Here is a 25,475-nt window from a genome sequence, read left to right on the forward strand (position 1 = left end):
CAAGTCAGAAGTGTGTTGTGGAGTGAATGGTTTGCTTTCTTCTGTTATATGTAATAGTTTGAAACAATGAAACTCAGTATTTCAAAGGTATCATTAGCTATTTTGTGCGTGTATCTAAGAGATAAAAAGCAGTGCATGAAAAAATATTTTTCTACCTGCATAAATTTGTTGACCACAATTATTTCAAAAGTGGAAACATGCAATGGTTGAATTTAGAGAAACTCCAATATTAAATGAAACCTATGGCCTAAAACTTCAAATACTATTTATATGAAAGTAGTCCTCTGTCTTTCACTGTCTGTGTCTCCTTTCACTTTATTCAGAGTATACAGGGACTGAGCTTTGTTTAACTATTCTAAAAAATGATCCAGAGTATATATCAGAAACATAATCAAAGCCCCCTTGAAAGCCTACTTGCCAGAGACAAAGGAAATGCAGGATATTTGAAAAGGGCATCCCTTTCAGAATGCCAGGATGCATTATTTTTTGCTGTGTGTATTACAGTATCACCTAGAATCTGTTGGTTTCTATTGACACAAAGTTCCTTTGGTCCTAGATTCTATACTTTATAGATAAATATAAATGTGTGTGTATATATACATATCTGTCTATCTATAATATATATCTGTGTGTCTGGTTTATGTTGTTCATATGTATATCTATACATGCAAACACAATTACAGTCCCCACTCGGGATTGCTTGCTATCAAGAAAGACAGGTCAATGAAAGGTGAGGGAAAAGAGGCATAATTACTTCCAGAGTTACAGAAAGATTAAGAGTAATTGTGGAGGCTTGATCACAAGTAGGTTTAGGCCTAATTTACCAAGCCCAGATCTTTCAACGTTACATTTGCTGCAAGACTGGGCTTCTCTAAAATACATATGTATCAATTTTCATAGAATCATAGAATCACCAGGTTGGAAGAGACCCACCAGATCATCGAGTCCAGCCATTCCCACCAGTCTCTAAACCGTGCCCCTCAGTACCTCATCCACCAATGCCTTAAACACCTCCAGGGAAGGCGAGTCAACCACCTCCCTGGGCAGACTTTTCCATTGCCTAATGACCCTTTCAGTGATGAATTTTTTCCTTATGTTGAGCCTGAACCTCCCCTGGTAGAGCTTGAGGCCGTTCCCTCTTGTCCTGTCCCGTGTCACTTGGGAGAAGAGGCCAGATCCCTCCTCTCCACAACCTCCCTTTAGGTAGTTGTAGAGAGCAATAAAGTCTCCCCTCAGCCTCCTCTTCTCCAGGCTAAACAACCCCAGCTCTCTCAGACATTCCTCAGCCTGTTCTCCAGCCCCTTCACCAGCTTTGTTGCTCTTCTCTTGACTCGCTCCAGAGCCTCAACATCCTTCTTGTGGTGAAGGGCCCAGAACTGAACACAGTATTCGAGGAGCGGTCTCACCAGTGCCAAGTACAAGAGCAGAATAACCTCCCTGGACCTGCTGGTCACGCCGTTTCTGATACAAGCCAAGATGCCATTGGCCTTCTTGGCCACCTGGGCACACTGCTGGCTCATGTTCAGTCGGTTGTCAACCAACACCCCCAGGTCCCTCTCCTCCAGGCAGCTTTCTAGTCACTCTTCTCCTAGTCTGTAGCACTGCATAGGGTTGTTGTGCCCTAAGTGCAGGACCCGGCATTTGGCCTTGTTAAACCTCATGCCATTGGACTCAGCCCAGCGGTCCAGCCTGTTCAGATCCCTTTGCAGAGCCTCCCTACCCTCCAGCAGATCCACACTTCCACCCAGCTTAGTGTCGTCTGCAAACTTGCTAAGGGAGCACTGGATGCCTTCATCCAGATCATTGATAAAGACATTGAACAGGGCTGGACCCAGCATTGAGCCCTGGGGAACCCCACTTGTCACTGGCCTCCAGCTGGAGTAAACTCCATTTACCACCGCTCTCTGGGCCCTGTCATTCAGAGTTTTATTTGATAGTTTTATTTGATAGTTTCTTGGAGCTATTCAGTGCAATGTATGTGAACATACTACATGGGAGCTAGAAAAGGTTTGAGCTACCTGTTTATGGGAGTCTCTTTGGCCCTGCGTTTTGAATATCTGTATCTCATTTTAGAAAGCCATTTCCAGTATTTTTTATTGATTACCAAAACAAGAAGACAGTATAAGCATGCAGAAAATACTTAAAACATTCTATGGCCATATTTGGCACAGTGGAGGACTTGTAAGTTGCATATGTTTATTTATACATATATTCTTACTGGTGCTGTTATAGAAATCATTTAGTTATTAGTTCTCCTGACTCCTGGTGGTATGAAGTTGGCAGCAGGTCATTGAGGAAGATCCATTTGTGGACTGGAAAATAAGATTCTTTGTATTATCTGTTGACTGTTTTAAGAGTGGATTTTACAGATGTGCAAGGAGAAGAAATAATAATAAGCATATGAAGTGAGAATGGTGCTAGTAACGCAACTATTGCTAAGTCTCCCCAGTGTGTTGGGGATGTCCACACTGAGTCATAAACAGGGTTTTTTTGTAGAATAAATTAATCTTTGGAGTTTTCTGCTTCTATGATGATTACAGTGAAGAGAATAGAAAAATTTAGTTTTAGAATGGTATCTGATGACTGAGACAGGATATAAGTGTCAGTGAGAAGACTGTCAGCTTCTGAATTGCATCTGATGAGGGTAGGAAATAGCCTTTAGGAGTTTGAAAGGGCGGATCAGACTTGGCTGGCAGATGGTTTGTGCTCCATGGGAGAAGACAGAAAGTAAGAAACCAGTTGTGTGAAGGAAAGCATATGTGCCTCACTCCTTGTTTTTCTGATGTTTGATTCTGGGCATCCTTGGAGGCAGTCACTGAGAACCCAGTACTTGCACAGAAGGCAATAGGGAGAGGCAGATGAACTGGACAAAGAAGCAGTGTCTGGAGGACGGGAAACTGGATAAAAAGCTGGCTTTTATGTGAGGTCCTGGAGTCTGTAAAAGGGTGGTAATGTTCGAAGGCTTGATTTTGAAACCACTAAATATACCAGTGGATATGTAAAAGTAGGATTTGTTTATCTAGATTTTTTCTTTTATTCTTTGACGTCAATGCATTATGTATCTTGTTAATGTATAACTGAGATGAAAATATATGGGGAAAAACCTGGTAAAATAAAACTGCCCTTTTCCAAGGGCAAATTTCCTTGTACAGCAAATTTTCTGTGCCTATCAGAAAAGAATTGTTAAGTTGAAAAGTAACTTCATCAAAACATCAAAATAATAGTCATAGGTAAAAGAGAATTTTTTTCTCTTTGCATTGATCCATGTTATTTTTTTTAAGTGAGGAGGAAGATAAGGAACAGATATTTCTAGGACAGTTTTTATGCTATTGTATTTAATTTTGTAAACTGCCAATTTTATTAGCAGCAGAATAAAGATGTCTACCTGCATCCTCTTCATTTCTTATATACTTAACTGTTTTAACTCTAGATACTTACTACTAAATAACAGACTAGACTACTTGTATTCGTATAGTATATTACCATTGTAGGATAATAAGTTGTTATAAATTAACATCGGTATTTTTTAAGCAAGATAATATAGGTACAGCTTAAATGCTTCCAAGACAAAATAATTCTTTAGCCTAGATACATTTTGAGTTATAATTCTTTCGATCTCTGTTGATGCTAACTGTTCATTGGCTGCGCCTTGCTAGAAATAATTTCCTACTTCTTCAAAATAATATTTCTTGTTTGTATTGTGTGAAGTTTTCAGAAACACTGATTTTAAATGTTAGAGAAGGTTAGTGCTGCTGTTGCCAGCATTGATTCACTCTGAGACCCAGAACTTCTTATTTAGTCTGAAATTTCCATTAAGGACATAGAGGTTATGGACTTGTTCTCAGCCATTGTTTACAAAGGTAAAGTCTAGGCTGTGAAGAGTGAGCCTGAGGAGGTCATTCTGCAGGAAAAGGTAGTCTACGTACTCTGCAGAACAGGCCCCGTGTGCCAGCCGTGACTATTCCTTGTGCTCCTCAGTCTCAGCATCTGTCCAAGCAGCAGTGGAGTGTTGAAAGCCTGTGCTTATGATGGGGAAGGCTGTAAGGCAAAACAACTTGGGACATGCATTACCCGCATGACAACCTTGGCATGTCAGTGAAGGTCAAGATCATTCCTTTACAGAAGACTGCCACAAGACCAATATTCTACTGTCTTTTGTAAGCCTCAGAGTAGGATTTAAGAAGTGCACAGGACTTCTGCTCAGTTTCTGTTCAAGGGTTTATTTCACTTAAAGTCTGCGTCATAAATGGACATCACTCTTTCTATCAGCTTCAAAGTCTCTGCTGTGCTAAGAGATAGCTGCATGTGAAAGCAGTGTGATAGTCCAGGCTGAGGCACTGAAGGAGTGAGTGAGGGTATGCTAGTTGATACCCAGAACCAGCAGTCAATTCCTGTCTGGAAACAGTGTTAAAAACCTGTGTTGGTTGTTACTGGTACTTGATCATGGGAGATGTAGATAAGCACATAACTCAAGAGTGCTGGAGCAGTGCAGAGCCATGTGTCTGTTATGCATGGCCATCGCCAACAAGTGCAAAGAAATGATTAATTTGAATCTTGATATTGTACATTATAGTTATACTGCATTTATCTCTATTTATAATAATGTTGCTTTTCATATAAATTATAATTATAATGGATGGAACTATATATTACATGCATGCACTGGAGCATAGCGTTCAATCTTGCTTTGTCCCACTTCCACTCTCGCCTTCCTAATCTCAACAGTAACTAACTAGATGCTTTGGATGGTCACACAAAATACTGATAAATTTAAGTCTTTGTTGAGATTTTTGTTTTCTCTACTTCTTTCAGATTTTTTTTATGAACATTGAAAGGAAATAGGGAAACCACATTAAAGCATCTCCTTCATTTGTAAAATATTTGGGGACTTTGGCTGATACTCTGAGCCAGGAATCAGTATCTAAGCAGTGGTTTCATAACTCTGAGTGTGCATATCGGATACAAAGCAAATAACTTCATCTGCTGTTACTCAAATGAGAGATGAAAATAGATCCTTCTATCTCTAAGCATAAGTACTGTAAACTGAGAAGGCACCACAGATACAGTCACAGATGATCTCATTGCTCTTGCTTTTAGAGCTAAAAAGAATATTTTCTAAAACATTTTTTTCATTTAATACATTTCATTATATCAATATTAATAAAGCAGTCTTCATATTAAGTTAACTTTAGTAGCTTTCTGCATTCACTAATGGCACAAGCTACCTTGGTATTTTTTACTTTTTCCAAGTAAAAAAGAAATCCAACAATATTGGGTAAATGTACAAACATCTATTAATTATTTTATTTAAATATCATATATATTTATGCAAATAATATTGAAAAAAAGAAAATGTTAACATCTTTCAGCTAAAAGGATTCCAAAATTTGCTAGGAAAAGTGTGATGCAGGCTATGGCAAAATGTTTAGTTTTCTCACTGCAGAACAGCATCTGTCTTAGAAAAGGCTTCAGTCTGAGTTACATGAGCTGTATTTTCAATTGTGTCCACTTTCTGTTGCTTTACATACAATGCTCCCTATACCTCTAACTGTATTGGAGCTACATGAAGCAATGAAAAAAGATGAGTCCAGGCTGAAATGTCTCTTTGCATATATCGGGGGAGAATCTGCACACAAAGGGACATTCAGCAGGGGCGACTGTACCTCTGCTGAGGAAAGGAGCACACCCAAGAGTCCAGAAGCACATGATGATCTTATCAAGAAAACCCTCTTCAGTGATATCATCAGCCTGCTCTTGCCAAGTCTGGCATTTCTGTATTGGGTGTATTTGTGATGGAGAGAGAAAGAGCAAAGCTTTTTTATTCCTCCATGTAGGAATAAAAGTACCTACTCAAGCCACTGGATCTGCACAGTGTTATAATATAATTGGAAATAATTTTTGCCAGTATTGAGTGTCCATGTGAGAATGGAATTTACAGTATTCCTCTCACAGAAAACTACAGGGTGCAGTGGTTGCCTTTTGAAATTTTTTTCTGTATTTTTGCAAATATTTCCACTCTGGTTTTAACTCAATGCATATGGGGAGTTACAAAGCTCTTGAACTAAGCATGCAAATGTCGAGATGGAAAATTATAGAGGAAAGCAAAAATAATATCTTTTTTTCTTGTATAAGATTTAGTCTTTGAAAAGAGAGGTGTAAATTGCTCTCGTAGTGAGTAGACTGGAAACTAAAGATAGTTGCTTCTAATTTCATTGCAGGATCAGGATTTTGCTGTGATGGCTGGTCTTTATTTTGCCTCTGTCTATAGACTAGGTGCTGATATGAACAGAGTCTTTTCCCTATTATATAGAATTTGTCTTTAAAGCAAGTGAACAAATCTTTGGCATTTCTTAGCATATCATAAGTAAATATCTTCTTTCTGCTCTCTCATTTTTTATTTTAAGCAGGTTTCTGTTAAGTTCAACAGAGAAGTCCAAATAAAGGGCCAGTCTATACAGCTGTATGAGTCTGTTGTACTAAAAAGCTGTTCAAAGTCTAGCAGCCTTGCTGGTTATGTACTCCTTCTTTTCTGACTTCCAAGAAAAAAACAGTATTTCTTGTAATAGTTTGGCTTAAGCCATAAAAGGGTTTTGATGGTATACTTGATGAATGATTATTGTGAGGTCTTCCATGAGCTGCATCTTTAGTAGTTACTCAATTTATATTCTCTTTAAATTTTATTTAATGAATGGATCTCCTTCCCAGTCCCTGCAAAATTTAGAAGTTTCACTGTGATTTCAAATTGATGCAGATACGTTCACAACTGTAGGTCTATACTTTTCTAACCTGGGATGGGATCTTGTGTTCTTACTAAGCTCTGTAGGTTACAAGAGCATGAGGCACTGTAAGACTGTAAATTGTTTCCTTTGTATTCATTTTATATAATCAAATGAAGACTTAACAAATAGAGTGCTCTCTACAACTACCTGAAAGGACGTTGTAGAGAGGAGGGTGCTGGCCTCTTCTCCCAAGTGACAGGGGACAGGACAAGAGGGAATGGCCTCAAGCTCCGCCAGGGAAGGTTTAGGCTAGACGTTAGGAAAAAATTCTTTACAGAAAGGGTCATTGGGCACTGGAACAGGCTGCCCAGGGAGGTGGTTGAGTCACCTTCCCTGGAGGTGTTTAAGGCACGGGTGGACGAGGTGCTGAGGGATATGGTTTAGTGTTTGGTAGGAACGGTTGGACTCGGTGATCCGGTGGGTCTCTTCCAACCTGGTTGTTCTGTGATTCTGTGATTCTGTGCAATTTATAGTTTTAGAAGTGTCAGTGCCTTCACTTCTTTTGAAACTATGATTTCTGGAAACTCTGTCTGTTTTGCAAGACATAGTGCACCTTCACTGAAGTGAGCTCTGTATTGGTATTGGAAATCTAAGGTCACATCACACATAGATGGAGCCCAGTGTAAACTAAATAAACATTATTGAAACTTTTTTTTCTGGAAAGTCTTATAGCCTACCTGATGATCTGGCTGCTTGGAGGCAGAGAATATGTAACCAGTTGTCAGGTGAAATCGCATCACTGGATGCAGTGTAGACACGCTTAAAGAGTTCGGTTTCACCATGATTCAGCTGAGCGTTGAGGTATAGGTGTTAGTGTAAGTATACTTTCTTTTGCTGGTTTAGCTTATGAATTAAGCACTGTAATGACACATGTGCCTTGACTAAAAAACTTTTAATAGTGTTCATATTCTGTTTCTAAATGTGTATTCATGCACTGCCATTCTTATGTTTCAGGCTTGGAAATGTGTATGTCTTCTCTCAACTCTGGCAAGGTTTATGATCCCTCTTTTTCTGGAGTATTTTCTGTTCCTATTTTTCCAGGCTTTGTCTTTGTATCCTGTTCAGCCCCAGCTTGGATGTTCAAATGGTTCCTTCCCTAGACTCCCTTTCTCTTACCTTGTTTTTGATATATTTATTCCCCCCACCCCCCCACCCCCACCCCTTCTGTGGTCTTTTTTTTTAAAAAAAATCTTTGCCTAGTCTTTTCCTTTCCTCAATTTCAGAATATTCTCTCCTTTCCTTTATTGGCTGTTGTAGGACAAAATTCTTATAGATAAGAATAGCACCTGCACTCTCTACCAGAGGGAGTACTAGCAGCAGGTAGGGGAGATAAAGTAACTCTGCTCCTGACTTTCGCGCTCTAAAGAAAGGTAGGGAGCAGCAAGGTTTTTGTTACGGAAAATGGAGAAGCTTTTTCGTTTGTCATCTTTACCTAGAGTGCACAGCTGCCCTGTGGGAGCATTGGCAAGGTGGGACAACGTGAGGCAGCTTGGCTAGGAATGAACAGGACTGTGGCAGCTTCTCCTGTGTTGTGTTTGCTATCTAATGCTGCTTCTAATTGTGAGCAAAGGAGAGTGGTAGCTTAGATCAGTAAGTGTGGGTTATCCTTGTGTCTACTTCCTTCGAGGCCATTGTGCTCCATGGTCTGGTTGACCCTACCCTTTAAGAGGGATGGGTCCGAGGAACAGGGTTAGGGGGAGTGGCAGCAACTTCAGAGAAAAGAGGGTGGCTGCTCTGTTCAGAAACACTCTGTGCCCTTAGTGGCAGCAGAATAGCAGCCCTCCCTTGAGGTGACTCCACAGAGTTGTTTTCTCAGCTTTTGGTCCCAAGTCTGTTCCTCCTTCCATCCTTTTCATCCTAACAGTGCCCTGGCCCTTTTTTCTCATCTTTGGGGCAACAAAATTAAATTTTGCCTTTGCTTCTTGACAACCTGAATAACCTCTGGTTTTGCCAAGATCCCTGTGAATGCAATTCCAGTTGCAAAGCAAATTGTACCATCTCTTTTGAGGACTGATAGCAATTTAGTCTATTAGTGTTTGTATTCCACTGTGAAGTTGTCTCCGATATATGTGTGTCCCTCTAGTAAGATAACTGTAGTTCTTGTATTACACAGCAGACTTATACTGCTGCAAAACAGGTTGTACGCTGACCTTATACCCCCCCAGATCTTCTCACCTCAGAGTCAGTGCACTGCCATATAGGTACACTGCTACTTATTGTGGAGAAATGTGAGAATTGGGTAACACAGTGTATTAATCCCTGATAGAAAAATAGTCATGTTACGTGGTTGATCATTTTGAGAATTTTTTTACAGGGAGTGTGGTGAAACACTGGAAGACGTTGCCCAGAGAGGTGGTATGTACCTTATCCCTGGAAATATTCAAGTTCAGATTGAATGGGGCTATGAGCAACTGGTCTAGTTGAAGATGTCTTTATTCACTGCAGGGGAGCTGACTTGTAAAAGTCTCTTCCAACCCAAACTAGTCTATGATTCTGTAATTCTACAATTCTATTAATGGCCTGTTACCACATTCTTCCACAACAGCAGTGGCAACTGTTTAGTTGATGCTGGGAAGGGATGCAGTGTTCATTCATTTAGCATGAAGTGCCATGGTTTAGTATATTTTTGATTATTGCTTTAGACTCACAGTTACTTGTTTCAGAGGTTTAGGCTATTGAATGAGTCCTCTGGAAAGGGTATGTTTCTGTCTTGCCACCTCCATTATGTTATCTTTTCCAGTGAAATTACAAGCTAATTCAAAGCTCTGTGTGTTAGGCTAATAGTTTCTGATTCACTGCAGTCAGCCAGTACCCCTTTGTGCACTTTTCTTACTGCTTACCAGTCCACTTACCACTTACCTATGAAGAACATTTTTTTTTTCATGAGTAGAGGCTCATCATAGGCAAATCATTAATGGAACATCAAAAAGATCCCATCTGTTGGAGTTGCATATGGCTAAGATCACAATTATCAAAAGTCTTTTTTTTTTTTTCCCCATGCTTATCCACACAATAAATGTAGTTGTCAGCAGGATAAGTTCACGCATCGGATAAGGTCACAATTTCATTTAGTGACAACTTCCAACAGCGTGAACTTACAAGGTTCGATTTATTAAAGAGTCAGAAAGGATAAGATCACTGCATGGCCAGCCTGATTTATCAGGGTTTGACTGGAGTACTTGAACAGAGAATGTCGTATTTCAAGTTTATGTTCAAAACTGTAGTTTAGTGTGTGTTATGTCTCAGACACTTGAAAATTGAGGGAGGAGAATTTAGAGGAGGTATCTCAATAATGTAGTTCAGTCTGCCAAGCAAGTGTATGAGGATTTAATATTGGAGCTACTGTGTGAAGAATCACAGAAATGGAAATGGGATAGTTCACCACTGTCAGTGAACTGCTGTGTGCAAATGTACACATATTAGTTGTTATTATAGAGGTAATCACTAGTCAGCTATTAATTGCAAATTCTTCCTGTGCATACAGGACAGCAGGAAGATCTTGGGCTCTGGGCTGGGCAGCAGCACTTAAGGACTTCCGGGACTTGCTTGCTCTGACTTAAAAGCAGTCTTTGTTTGAAACTACAACATATATGATTTCTCTCAAATGCAAAAGTATTCATTAGAGAGCCAGGTGGCTGTGCACTGGAAATATGCAAAGGAGCCATTTGCTGGTGGAATTGGTAGAGCCTTGTGATGTCAAGTAGCCGATCTCTAATAATAGCAGAGGAAGAGCTTATTCTTTTTGAATTAATCCATTTGGAAAGCTATGCCCCATTAAAAAACCAAAACCCTACTGACATGGTTACTGTTGTCTTGCTTAGAAATTAAACATTTTTTATATCTAAATACACTTGCTTCTGAGCAAATTAGTTCACTTCTCCGCAAAAATGCCGTTCTTCATTAACTTTCAGATATACGTTCCTTTGTGTCTTATTCCAGTGTGGAATGAAAGCCAGTATTATTTTGTTGAGAAATAGTGTTTATAGTTGAATTCTTGTGTTATTTGAACTGTGGACAGATCCTGTTAAGGACCAAAGGCCTTTGTTGGATTCCTGTGCACACTGCATGTTTTCTGGAGGGTTTTTTGGGTTTTTTTTGAATTATTTTGATTTTGCTGTAAAAGAAGACAAAGCTAAATTGACCTCTACACCTTATATTTTATGCAAGCTCTATGTAGCATTCCTAAAACAATATGTATATATAAGAACCCTAAATTGAGGCCTTTCATTCTGCTTTTGTATCCACCAAGGTGGCCTAATATCTTAAAAGCCAGTAGATGTTTTGTAGCTGTATTAGTGAGTCATGACTTGGGGCTTCTTTTACAGTGAAGCTATCATAAGTCTTTGAGTAATCACAGACTTTAGAAGTATGCTACATCAACAAGATAAGAGAAACAGCCCACAGCACTAACAGCATTATCTTTTACCAAAATTGATTAGGCCATACTGTGTGTCTCAAATATTTTGTATAAACTTACTCAGCAAGCTGGAAATAAGTATGTTCCTGAAAAAAAAACAAAAACAAAAACTTGCTCTTTAGCGTGGAAAAGGGAAGTAAATATCGCTAAATAGAATATCTCTTAAGTAAATTTTTTTACCTAACTCACAGAAACTAGAAGCAGGACATTGCTTCCTTTTCAGTCAGATGGTTGACAAGTCTATGATGAAAACAGCAAAATACAACAGCTTCTTGACTTTGCCATAGAATGTTGAATCTGAGGAGTGTGTATGAATTGTACACATTATAATTTACTGTTATGTGAATGAACATAGTGTTCAGTGTTCGGTACTGAGGTGGTCTGTTGCAATTGCTGGTCACTTGAAACTCCTAAAAGCAGCAGTGAATTTAATGCTTCATTTCAGCTAGAGCACAGATTAAAGGAAACTGCAGCAGTTTTTCATCCTTTCTTTCCCTTTCTTCCTGCTCATTGGTATCTCCATGGACAGGCAATTGTGAAGAGTCAGCACCAGCTGAGTCTTTCCACTTCTCACTGCAAGTGGTGATATGGCAATAAAATCTCCACTCTTTTCCTTTTCCTGATGTAATCTGCAAGGATGCCGAGCAGTTGTGCAGGGGATGGTAACTGCAGAGAGCACTTCTCACTTATATCTGAACTTCTTCTGAGGCTGAAGGGGAAAAGCTTCTCTTTCTGACACATTTTCCAAACTCTTTTAATTAAGAGTCATAGGGTGAGGTTCTTTTTCACTCCAGCAAACTCCCTCGAGGTCACAAGTTGCTCAGGGCCACAGGTATGGCACCACTTAAACGAGTGTCCTTGTCAGTGGGAGTCTGGGCTTGTCTGTTGCTGCGGTTTCAGTACTGTTCACCAAGTAGGAAATTTCAGAGGAGCAAAATGTTGTAAATGAATGCAGGAAAGTTGCAGGCTTCTTACTCTGGGGTCAGGGGAATTCAGGAGAGGATGTTTAGTAGTGACATTTGTAATCTTGCTTCTACAAACCGTTGTACCAGACCCTGGCATTCCTGCTTAGGGCAGACAAAGGAATGTGTACAGAGATTTTACAAAAGATGCAGGCTGTGCTAGGAAAAGAAAAGAAATCTTAGCAGATGGTTGTAGGCCCTGATCTGCTGTGTTGTTTTTTTTAACTTCAGCTCTCTCAGTGTTAATTTTTTCCCCTAACAAAGAAAGATTTTCAGTCAAAAAAAAACCCCAACTTTGCCAAGGATCAAATTGTAATGTTCTGCACCCTGTACAAGCATAGCCCAAGAGTCTGTGTTTGTCAAAACATGTGAGCAGGTTATCTTTCCCAACTCTTAATATTCACCTATAGCGTTAAAATGGCTGCTGATCATGATGACCAGAGAGAAACGCGTCTTTTTTGGAGAGGTGTGATCAAGGGAAACAGAAAAGTTAAGCAGCAGAATGTTTTGTAGCACTGTCTGCAGTCTGCTACTCTGTCGTGATGATCTGAGCGGAGGGAAAGTTACAGCTGCTACAGTACAATTCAGCATGATATTACGCTGTCTGTAGTACATTTCAATGTATTCATACATACTGAAATGCATTGCCTAAACTACAAATTGAGACTGTAACCAAATGAGGGTGAAGGAAAGAAAGAATCCATATTCACTTATTTAATTATCAGCTGGGGGAAAAATATATGGTTTTGGAAATTAACTATTTGCTTTTATGTTTGCTTCTTAGTAAGTATAACATTCATATTAAAAATTTTATGTAAAATGTGAAATTTAATGATGTATACCTTAAAACTTAGGTAGGTTTTTGGATATCGCTGGATGATCTGCCCTAAGTTTGTCGTTCTTAATCCATTAAAAGACAGGCCTGCTTGTAAATCCACAGGTACAGATAAGAAGTCACTGTTTGACTGTGTCTGAACCCTTTTCAAATGAAAAATGTCAGTGGCAGAAAGGGAGGCTGAATTATTTTTTAAAAGGGTTTTCAAAGATTCTCATGATTCCTCTGGTATCAGTTAAATGTGACATGCCCATAGACATGGCTGTTTTTTAGTGTGTAAAAGCAAGCAAATGCTAGTTTTCATCTCTGTGTAGAGAGAAAATGCTGCAGTGTGCCTGAGTGATCAACATGTTACCTTGCAATACCAGAAAGATTTCTCTGTTCCAAAATTAACATATAAAGAGATTTTTTTAAGTTAATGCAATTTGTAACAATGTGACTGAGAGAGGGAAAAAAGTACGTCAATTTTTTTTTTTCTTTTCTGCTTCGGTGCCTATATATCTCATCTGCAAATTAGATTTAATTAATCCATAAGCTTTCCTGCTCACGTACTGCCTTTTAAAGTGTCATAGCACTGTCACGATGAGGACTCACCTGCATACATTGAAGCTTTTGTAAACTGATACAGCTCTATTTCCTTGATTTGTTCCAGTTTGCAGGAAGGATCTGATGCACAATTTTACGTAGGGTAGTTTTGTAATATGCGACACTCAGAGATGAAATTTAGATTTCTGTGCTTGAAAACGGAAGCTGGAGCCAAGTCTTCTCTTTGGAAAACGGTCAAGTTTAACCCCTGCAGACAAGGAAAATCTTCACAGCCTGGCTGTAACATAAATCCAGGCATCCATGGGAATGGTTAGCTTGGGGAAGTCTGTGGAGACTGCCTCTAAGCCAGGAGGAGTTACTCACTTCCTCCTGCCCAAGGTTCATTTCACAACAGCTGCCAGTTCTAAATCTGGGACAAGCTTACTTCTTGCACAGTTGGACTTCACCCTATTTGTGTAAAAGCACTGTCCTGATTTGGGGTAGAAGGGACATGCTGATACAAAAGGCAGGAATTACTGTTGCATCTCATTGATGCGAAAAGGGACAAAGGGGCTTTGGCAAGCAGGGAAAAAAGGTTGTGAGAATCATGGCTGCAGTGAGGTCAAGGTGAGCTCTGCTGCTTGTGAGAACAGCAGATTTTCTGCCTACCTTCAGGGTAGCCAAAGCTCAGAAATGCAACAGCATGTAAAAATTCAGTTAAACGTCTAAGAAAAGCACACATCAGCAACCCTCCCTTCTATTTTATCCTCCTTAAAATTTGAAACTAGAATTTGCTTGAATTGTTTTAGAAAAGAATGTTAGAAATGGTGTCTATAAGCACAGCTGTTGCAACACTTTAAACGGAAACACTTGTTAATAGAAAAATAGGCTTATTGAAGAGATTGCATTAAAAGAAGGGTTGTCCAAACTATTTTTTTAATCCTGAAATGAAGAAAAAAAATGCCAGGGAGAAAGGTGGTAACTGAGTTTTATTTTTCCATACACAGTAATGGTCAGTTTTGTATTATTATTTCCCTTGGCACTGGAAAACCCCAGAAAAGTTAAAGTGGACTAAAGTAACAATTTCACTTGTAAGTGTTAATTTTGAAGCCCTTATTTTCAAAAATAGAATTTGCTTTTGAAAAAAATGAACTACTAATATATACTAAAAATATCCCTGTGCTCACCCCTGTTATTTTTACATATTTTGTTTTAAAAAATTAAGCTGACAATTTGATCTATTTGGAATGTAATTCTAAAATATTTCTACTGTAAAACTTCACTTTGTTAACAATCCTTCTGTTTTTAATTGTAATAAGTGCTTTTAGTAGTTTCTTCAAGCTAGTGGAGTTGTGGATTTTTATTGCTATAAAGTGCATCTCTCAAACTTCTAGTAGCTGACTGTTTAAGAATGTGGTCTTATGACAGCAAAATGCATCAAGGAAGTTAACGCACCAGATATGGATGCTAGTGCACTCTCTGCTTCCCACTATCATCTCTCCCCTCCTCAATATTTCTTAAGAACTTCAACGAAGCCAGTATTATGAATAAAAATGCCATGAAATTCTAATGCATGTGAAAAGATGCAAGAAAGGAACGGGACTTTCTAAACTAAATTTGAGTATATGTAAAAGGGGAAAGGGTTTTTTTTTTCTTTTGCAGGATGACAAGAGCAGTTGTTTTTCAGGCAAGGATAATTAATTCTCATTATATGGATCCTCAGAACATTGTGCGCATAAAGCTGACACAAAGGCAGAGGTAGTTGTTGTCAAGGCACAAGTGAAAGTACTCTCAACGTTGCTTGTTTTCTTTGTTTGTAGGAGAGTTGGAGGTGGTCCAGAAAGACGGGGAGCGCAAGATTCAGAGCCGGCAGCAGCTTCCGGTTGGAACAACATGGGGGCCTTTTGCTGGGAAGATGGATCTGAATAATAACACCTTGGTATGTAGATTCTCCAAGACGTTTTGCTTCATTATGTTGTGTGCTATTCTTTAGGGAATAGCCTGAATTACTACTCAGCCAGAGCATTTGAAAGCAGGCATTGTTAACTTTCATGGACAGTGGTATTTGGCACTTCTCCAATTAGTTTATCTATGGCAACCGTCCACGTGAAGTTATTTGGAGCACAGGTTAATAGCATTTAACTTGTTATTTTACAGAAAAGGGAAATGTCACTTCCTTGTTTGCTGAACCAAGCTGTTGCATTTCGGGAGAAATATCTGATTTTTTAGTGGCTTTTAAAATTTTTCATAGCATTTATTGCTGAATAAATAATTTATAATAATGAATGGTGTAGAAAATAAATAGTTACATTATTTTAGGATAAAATTAATTAAATTTGCCATAATGTTAATGTTAGTGAACATAACAACGTATTCTGTCAGATTAAAATTATTTTGAAAGATATCAAAAGACACCTATCATATAATGTATTCTCAGTTAGCCTTGTTTTTTTATTCTGATTGTATTAAGTATGTAGACTCTATTACTTAAAAGTTATGCTTTGCTGATCTCAGTTCAGTGCACTGAAAACCATATCATTCCTAGGTCTTAATTTCATTTTTGTTTGTATTGGTTTTAAGTCTGAACTCCAATAGCATTAGTATATAGTTCAGACTAATTTTCTGTGAATATCTGGAAAGCTGACTGTATCAAAGAACACCAACAAATATCGGTACAAGAAGGGTTTAGACAGTCTTGGAACATGCATTACCCTGTGGGAGACTTCCATAGAACCATTATCTTCAGCTGGACCACTGATGGCTATTACAGACCTTGCATGAATGTATTAGCATAAAGACCCATGGAACTGTTTCACAAAAATGTATTACACACATTTGGGGTAGATATGGCTTTGCTGTAAACTGAGAAGCTGAGCTTGGTGGGGGTATTGTCCTGCCCTTGGAGCACCTAAAGAGAGAGTGGAGTGCTGAGTTGCTTAAGTAACATCTGGGACAGTGTGAGAGAGGGGTTATGAAGACATGGGAGGAAAGGAGGAAACTGATTGTCCTTAACTCCTGCCTGGAGAACCTGTGCCTATATACTGGAGTTTGCTTTCTAAGGGCTTGCTGGATAGTATGCATGTTACTTTCTGTAAATAGACATATTAAAATTGTAATGAAGTAGTTTTCTGGTATGAGAACATATTAGCCATTTAAGATCTTGATATTTTATAGATGAGCATAGTTTATTAATCAGAAGATCCTGACAAGGTATTACAGAAAGTGGCTTAGAAACTTTGACTTAGTTTCCTAGAGTTCAGTATTCTCAGCCCAGAGAAGATTTCCCGTTCAGGCACATGAATAAAGGATGGATTTTCAAAAATACTGGACACTCAAATCATCTTATTGTTAGAAAAGGGAACTGGACAATTTTAACACCTCTCTCCATTTTTTTCATCTATTTAATTTCATTTTTATTTCTTAATCTGTTTAATTCTTGGTCTATTAGCATTCTCTTTTTTTTTTTTCATGAAATAACATTTGTGACAAGTGCCTAAAATTCAAATAGTTTTCTAAGGTTCCACTTTTATTACTTTAATTAACTTTTATGCAACAGAAACCTTCATGCTTGTATAGCTCAGAATCAGTCCACATAACACCTTAAGAAAAATGCTAGCTTTATATTGTCCCTATTGCCCTGTCCACTCGTACCTCATACTTAGGTCTATAACACTTGAAGATAATGTTTGTGTATGGTAGGTGATGTTGATTAACCTTTCACTACAAAAGGTGTCATTGTCAGATATTCTTACGATGAGATCACAACATGATAGCAGTTGATCATATTGTTTAATTTTTGTTTTCTGAAGGAGATGTAAAGCAGGAGCTTCCTTCTCCTTTGGTAACACATGCATGTCTGTTATTACTTTTTAAATTTGGGCAAATACCACTTTTACTTTAATAATTAGCTAAGGTATTTTGGTTTTAATGATCTTATAATCAAGCAGTGAGCAGAGCAAACTTAGTTTGATGGATGTAATGGGATGGAACAACATTCTCAACCCGGTTCTGAAAGATGTAGGATGAAAATCTTCAGGGCTCTCACTGATCTAGAAACACACTCTTTTGTTTCTTGTCAAATTAAAAAAAAAAAAAAGTGTTTTTTGCTAACATGTGGAAGGTTTTACCTTTGTTTTGCCTACTAATATAAATATATTTGTAAACCTGGAAAAGTAAACAGAATTGTAGTCCTCAGCAGTGTTGTTTTGTCCCCTGAGCAACTCGATCCTTTGAGATACTCAAAACTGAACTGGATATAATCTTGAGCAAGCTGAGTTAACTTCGAAGCTGGATCTGACTTTGAAGTTTGCTGTGCTTTGAGCAGGCGTTTGGACTGGATGACCTCCAGAGATCCTTTCCAACCTGAATTATTCTGCGATTCTAAGTATTGTTTCTTTTTCCCAAATATCAGATGTTTCCTGTGTTCCTGTATTTGTTACTTTAAATGCTGCATGGAGAAATGGAAACCTTTTGGTAAAACTTTAATTTACTGTTTTAGCAACACAAATCCAATGCCAGCTTCTGCATATTTTTATTTTTTTTTTTTTTCTTGAAACAGTTATTATTTGTTTATGATTTTCTGTTTGCATGACACATTTTATTATTTTTTTCACTAGCATTCGTACCTTCTTTTATTCATAAGGGGAACTGTGTTTGTTCACCTAAGTTATTTGTTCCTGTTTTGGAAAGCTCTTTTGGGTAAGGCCTCAGCTCCCTAGCATTCAAACAAACTTTCACATCAGCAGCTGACACCATCTTCAGTTCATTTCTGAATGAGAACTTCAAAAACATTGTATGGTTATAAACATCAAGTAATTTTTGGAAAAGAGCTTTAATGTAAATTTTTGGTGTAGAGGGGAAGGAAAGAAAAATTCAGGCAACCTCCGATAAGTCAATATCACAATTTTTGCAGCTAGTCTCTTTACTGGAAAATAGGTTCGTGGCTGACTACAAATACCTTACCTGATTTTAGCGCTAGCAATGTGACATTGACTCACAGGATTCATTCCCTGGCTGTAACCGGTACAACTTACTTACTGACCTTGTTCTCTGCACTGTATATGGCTTGTACATGTAATATCCTGTTGAAGTTCCTCTTATTTCAAGTAGTGTGGCATTGCTGAAGAGAGTCTCACTGCTGGTGGCTCAGGAGACGAAGCAAGCTAATTAATTCAGAATGGTAATTAATTGAGTCACTGTGCCAGATGTCAAATACTTTTCAGATCTTTCAGGTTTCTGTCTTGAAGTAGAGTACTGATAGACATCTCAGACTAGTAGAAGGTTGGGTACCTTGGACAAAAATAATTTAAGGGCTGTTTGCAGTTGCAATAGGAATAGCTTCCTGGTAATAGGAGCTGACGTCAGCAGCACTGCCACAGCACTGTTGGGAGATACAGTAGAGCAAGGTCTGTATCAGAACTGCAGAATGCTCAAACTCTAATAGTAAGCTTTAAATAGTTCAATGACTAATAAAGTTCTTTATTTTTCTCATCTAGAAGTTAGCCAATACTCATGAATCACAGTGATCAGAAACCCTTCTAATGTAATGTACCCCATGGCGTTATTGTTACCGTTGTTGGATAATGTGCTTGTAGCCACCATAAATCTTAGGAACAGTGTTTGCAACAGCAAAGAGTGCGCCTCAGATTTTAAAACTTGTCTAGGCATTTAATTCCCACTTCAATCTGAACTTAAGAACTCCTGATATTGTTAAATATTGATAGATATACATAGATACATTTATATTTAGGCTGATAGATCTCCTATTTGATGCTTTTAACGATCTGTTCCTGTTATTTTGCCAAACTAGCAAAATTCTCCTGCTTTCAGCTACATGCGTAGTTTGTATCTGTCTGCACAGTTGAGCATAGACATTATTGCCTTCTATTTCCTTCTATTTCTTCCACTTCCTGTCAGTTCTTCCAAAACAGCTGATAGTCCCAAGAAAATGAAATGCGTAGGAGTCTCTTTTCAAGTGTAGAAAGCTAACTTATAAAATAAGAGCTTGTTTTCTTGTTTCATAGTAAAAAGAGATCACCTACATGTTTCCAGATTCTCTTTAAGATGTAATATAATCTTGCTTTTTTTGACAGACATACAGAAAGTTTTCTATTTGCAGTACGTAAGAACTCAGCTCTACAAGGAAGGAAACATGATTTAATCACTAGTTGTACCAGGTAGGCTACAACTTTGCACATTGCTGCATCACAGAAAATGCAGTAATTCATGGATGCCTACAAGTGGACAGGAATATGTTTCAAACCCTGAAACTCCTAGCTTATGATTTCTGTCTCTAACAGGAAAGTAGATCTGCACAAGTGCCAAGTCTAATGTCAACAGGCAGGTAGGGAGAGCATTAGACTCCACTAGACTGATCATACAAACCACTGAAAGAGTACCTGCTGCATTTCAGCAGCTCCACATTCAAGACACTAGCAGCCTATTTCAATAAAAGCTGTTTGTTTGCTTTTTCCTAGATGTAAATATTTTCCCTTTTCAGAGGACAACTTGGTGGGAGTGGGAGCCTTGGAAACAAAAGCAGCACAGAACTGCACAGCCCACAATGGTTGTTGAGCAGCATCTCATGCTATTGCTCTGCTACTTCAGTGGAGGCATTCTGGAAGGCCTTTTCCCTTGGCTGCTGCCATCTAGTTTTTGGTGTTAATCTATGCCCATGGCAGGATTTTACAAAGCAAAACAATGAGCAGCTGGATCCTTCCCTCCATTTGCATCGTCTTGTTGCAGGGAGGAGTGTGTTGGGCAGGTCTGTATCAGCCTGATAAGAAAATAAGGATTCAGCCTGGCTGTAAAGGGAATCTGTGGGAGGAAAGTGCGCAGAGCTGGACCAGGCGAGCAGTGGGATACAACAGAGACCCTTTACTGGGATGTAGGAGGTGCAGTGCGACACTTCATCTGGAAGATGATATCCTCATAAAACTGTTTGACTGGGTAGTGTGTGAGGGGCCGAGGAGCCAAGGTTCAAAATGCAGTTAAGTTACTCACTTGCTGATCACTGGCTGGTCACTTCAGGTCAAAAACCTCATCTCTATAGGAGCCAGCAATTTTAAATCTTCAGAGTTGCAGTGGTAGGGTTTGCTGGGCATTTTGGTTGGAGGTGCAGTATAGCCAGTGAGACAGCCATTGGTCAGTCTGTAATCTGTCTGCAGTCATGCCATAGTCACTGGTTCTCTTGTTCAGACACAAAAAGGGCTAAGACAGTTTTTATCTTTAGATATTTAACTGCAAATGGGGATTTGGGCTCCTATTAACATAGAGACATTTTTATATTTCATTAGCAGAAATAGTGTATTGAGTAATGTGCCTTGATTCTTATCTTTATTATACTAGATTTATACCTCTAAGTACCTCAAGAGACTACAAAAGATTTCTCTCTCATTTTTACTGCTACTACTGCCAGGCTCTTCATTTATAAAACTAGTTTAAAACCACTTCCTTTTGTCCCAAACACGAGCAGACATTAAAGTAAAGCTCATTGTGTCACAGTTAGGGTGATGTGTTCATACACTGTGCAAATGTCAGAGTTGGCCACTTCATATGAACTGAAACATTGAAAAAAATGGAGATACGCTGAGATGATCTGGCCAACCACATGGCTGTCCACATTACCTCGCCTTTTATGAAATGCTTTCCCGTTTATATAGACACATAGTTGAGGGGAGTGCAATGACAACTTTTTATGAAACTTTTTGTGCATAATTGTAGTTTAGATGCTTCTTTTCTTTTCAAAAGATTAGTTATTTCTGCTCTTTTATTTACATTTACACAACAGAGTTTATTTAAAATGTTATTAATATGATAGCAAGATGTGGTAATGGTCTGAATCAATATTGTTTTGAAAAATGCCAAAAGCAGTTGTGAAAGTAGCCAGGTTGTGGAAATAGTTTCAAGAATATGAGTAGGTGATGAAGCAATATGGTCCATGAAAAGAAAGCGCATGCTGATCGTGCAACTCTGTCTAAATGCTGTTAATACACTGATATTAGTACAGCACGCCATACCATAGCCTTAATTTTAATATATTAAATGTTTAAGGAACATGGAAAAAATGTGTATTAAAAAAATCCAAACAAAACCCCAAACCCCTACAGATGTTCATGTGAAGACAGGATTGAATTTAATTTGTTCCTTTTTATTTCTGAATCAGTGATTTCCAGAATGTGGTATTATATCAGTAGGAGAATTTCACATAAAATTGCTTCTGTTTTTTAACCTCTTCTCCTTGGCTAGAGCCCTTTTTTCAAGACTACACATGCCCATGGTTCATTTTGAACACCTGTTTATTAAAATGGTGTATCTTTAACATTTGTTTAGAACTGCCACCATTCACTTTGAAAGGTTTTCTTAAAATAACTCAGTTACTTGTAGCTTGCTATAAGAGTCTCCATTAAGGAGACTTAAATGCTATTGTAATTAAGTAGTAGATGTTAACAAACATTCTCATTAAACTTACTCAGTTTCCTGGGAGAAAACTCAATAAACTCTCTGTCCTGTTTCAGAAAGCTTCATCTCAGTAGAGGTGTCCTTCTCAAAGTGGGAATGTACCCTGGGACACCTTGCCGGGGACCTGCTGAGAGCAGAGTGAGGAGGTGGCCCAACAGAATGGATAAGGCAATGTCAGGAGCCTGAGACAGAAAAAGGGCAAGAAAATCTGGTTTGGGGCCTCCCTGGCAGCAGAAACAGACGGAGACACTGTCTGCAGGTGCCAAGTACTGCCATTTAGGATGTGGGGAAAAGCAGAGAAAAGATGATGTGTACTGGAAGCACATATTGCACTGTTAAGCTGTTTAGAGAGGGTCACTGGAATAAATTGCCCGGTAGCAACATATTTTTGTGCTGCTAGACCATGGTCATCTAGGCTAATCTCTACACTATAGGATTTAAGATTCAAATTTACTGTTGTAGATTTTGCTAAATTTGTAACACAACTTTTAGAATTAGTTGTAGTCTTACTTAAAAAACTTCATGTGAGAAAAATAATTGCCCCATTTAAGGTCGTTCATGTAACTCTGTACACTGAAATACCTAACAGGCACAAGTTCAACACCCATGTTTAAGATGAAGACTTTAACGTTAATGTTGTCCTCTGAGGAAATTTTTAAAATTCATGCTTTTTACAATGATATTTCTTCTTATTTATAAAACATATGAAACACAGACTAAGCAGACACAAAATGTCAGATTTAAATATTCAGCAGTATTTGAAATAACTTTATTCTTACTAAATCATAGAATAACCAGGTTGGAAGAGACCCACCGGATCATGTTAAAGAACATAATTTATTTTTACTCTGAAATAAAATTCAGTCTCTAAAATGTTGATACATTTTTTTCATTTGTTTCACATGCACAGAACAAGCAAAGGAAATTCCAGGTACATCATTTTAGACGAACATAATGCTATGAATGTCCTTGTATCTCTGAAGACACTTGCTTTGTTAAGAAAAGAATTTCGAAGTTACAACGGGCACTGAACTGAAAGACCTGGAGGCTCGTGTTGTCTCTTTGACCACAAGAAAATAAAATGTTCTGGATACTTCTGGTTTCTATGGGGCAATTACGTATGATTACACACCTGCCTTTGGAATATAGCTTTAGTGTCCATTGGTGGTGGAGAAAAACACCATGATGCTGTTGCCTTTGGAACTGTGGTAATGCTTGCATCGCACTCAGTACATTGTCCAGGTGTACTGTCTGGACATAAAAATTACATGTGATTATGAAAACATCAACAATTGCTTTCCATACGACTTCTGGAGGCAGTAGTGGGCAGTTGTTTGGAATAAAGTGTACTGAAGAGAAAATTTGGTATGAAAAGAAAATTCAGAGTTTAATGGTGTCAAAATTTGTGCTCAGAAAGTGCAGACCAAGGTACCATATCATACTGTCAATAATAAGCTTTGAAATGATTGTCTTCACTTAAATAAAATAAATTACTTCAAGTAAGTAATGGACCTATGATTTCAGTGAAGACAGTGGCAGCTAGCTACTCACTTGTGACAAAATGATCTAAATTCCAAACGTCAGTTCCCTTTTTGTCTGAATGCTTGATAGAAATAGTTGGTAAATTTTCAAGAATGATGGAAATAAGAGATATTTCTAGTTGTTTCATTACCAGCCAAATTAACTCCATTCTGTGAAAGTGTGTTTTTTTAATGTTTAGGATAGGGAAAAAACCTCAATATTTATAGTATGTGTAGTTAGTACATTATTTGTGAATACATGAATGTACGAAAAATGATAAGTATAGTAAGTGTGTGCATTTGGAAGTTTATGTATATACAGTCTGTTTATGAGTATATAAAACCAGTATATTCTAATCAGAAGGAAGTACTGACTGCGATTAGGTCCTAAAAATCAGTTTTATTTGAAATGCTAATATTTTGCTGAACTTTCTTCTCTGTTCAGTTATGGCTCCATGTCTAATGCTGCTGTAGTATCACATAGCCAACAGCAAAATTTGGCATTTTCGCGATGCAGCAGATATACTTTGCACTACAGAAATATGGGTAATACAGAGCTTGGCCTGAGATCTTAAGCACTGAGTGAAGTTTGTAAATACCCTGGAACTCAATTGTCAAGCCTAGAGAATAAGTTCATCGATCTAATCCCGTGGTTGCTCCTCAGGCTCCAGGGGAGCTGAAAAGACAATCAGCTCTAGCCATTAGGCTCCAATGGGAAGAGTGTGGGAGGCACCATTATTTGCTGTCCTTCCCCTCCCTGCCAGCCCCACACTACCTGCAGCAGTGGAAAGGCTGCAGCAAGGAACAGACTGCCCTGCACAGCTAATACTACACCCTGATGATATTTTGCGTTTATAAGGGTTTGTGCATGTCCTGGTATTCCATATATGACAAGTTATATGCATAGGTTCATCAGGTCTGATATTGTTCATATTCCTATCCCATCTTAAGTGACTTAGTATTAATTAGTAAACTTCTGTCCTTTTTCACTAATGCGTTTCTTCATGTTTTCCATAGACTAGATAGAAGGGGAAAATATATCAATGTATTTAACAAAATGTTTTACAAATTGTGAGATGTTAAATATAGTTACACTAATATATTTTCATAATTATTCCTTGAACTCTTTTAACACACGTAGAGACTAATCGACTCCTATATAGAAAAATACTGTACTTTCTTTGCTTTAAGGGAAAGATAGCAGTCTGAATGCTACTGATGCGTATAGAATAGACTACGTAGTATTTCAGATATCATTATAGTTTATGTAGGTTATTCTTACTCTTAGAATATGTCTTATAATTAAAATACTCCCTGTCACAGATTACTATTCTATATCTGGATTTTGATATTTTGGTTGATATCTCAAAAGCATAGAACAGGTTTTTCTTAATAAAAGCTTTGTATATGTTAGTAATTATTATTATTTTTATATACATTTATAAACATCTCGCATTTCCCAAAAGACTTTTTTTTTTTCTTTGAGGCTTTCTTTTCCACCTGACAGTCTTTGATGTGGGGAATGAGTGACCTTTTTTTTTAAAGATAAAACTAGAACTACTGCCATGTGTGAGGACATAAAAGACAAGTTTAGGGGAGCTGAGGGAGGTGTGCCTCTGTACTGCACTGGGGAGGTGAGGAAGGATTCTTCCCTCTCTCCTCCTCCTGCAAGCTGTTGTCCTCACTTTTGGAAGAAAACTGGGACAAATTAGCATAAAGAGAAGAGAGTAATAAAGCAGAAACAATAGTAAGTCAGAAATATCTTAGCTACCTTTTTTTTTAGTGTTGAAGTAAGCCTATTTCTCCTGTTACTGGTCTTTAGTTCCACTGTGCACCTCATAGTATGTTCTCATCTTATCTTTCTGCTTTTCTGATATTTCTTCCTCTTGACTGTGTTTGCATTCACTACATTAAATACTGGATCTTGTGATTTTTATTTGTTAAATTCCAGATCATTTTCTTGTCTTTTAAGATTCA

General features: G+C 38.1%; 1 protein-coding gene across 2 annotated transcripts in view; it reads left to right on the plus strand.

Moving 5' to 3' along the window:
• Positions 1–25,475, plus strand: part of ZFPM2 (zinc finger protein, FOG family member 2) — a 305,780-nt gene that overhangs the window by 133,375 nt on the left and 146,930 nt on the right. For both annotated transcript variants that reach the window (XM_069854516.1, XM_069854517.1), the window contains one exon: positions 15,339–15,457. In XM_069854516.1, coding sequence (XP_069710617.1) covers positions 15,339–15,457 — 119 coding nt within the window. The remainder of the gene's footprint in view (positions 1–15,338; positions 15,458–25,475) is intronic.

The sequence above is a fragment of the Phaenicophaeus curvirostris genome, chromosome 3 (assembly GCF_032191515.1).
Source record: "Phaenicophaeus curvirostris isolate KB17595 chromosome 3, BPBGC_Pcur_1.0, whole genome shotgun sequence".
Taxonomy (NCBI): Eukaryota; Metazoa; Chordata; class Aves; order Cuculiformes; family Cuculidae; genus Phaenicophaeus; species Phaenicophaeus curvirostris.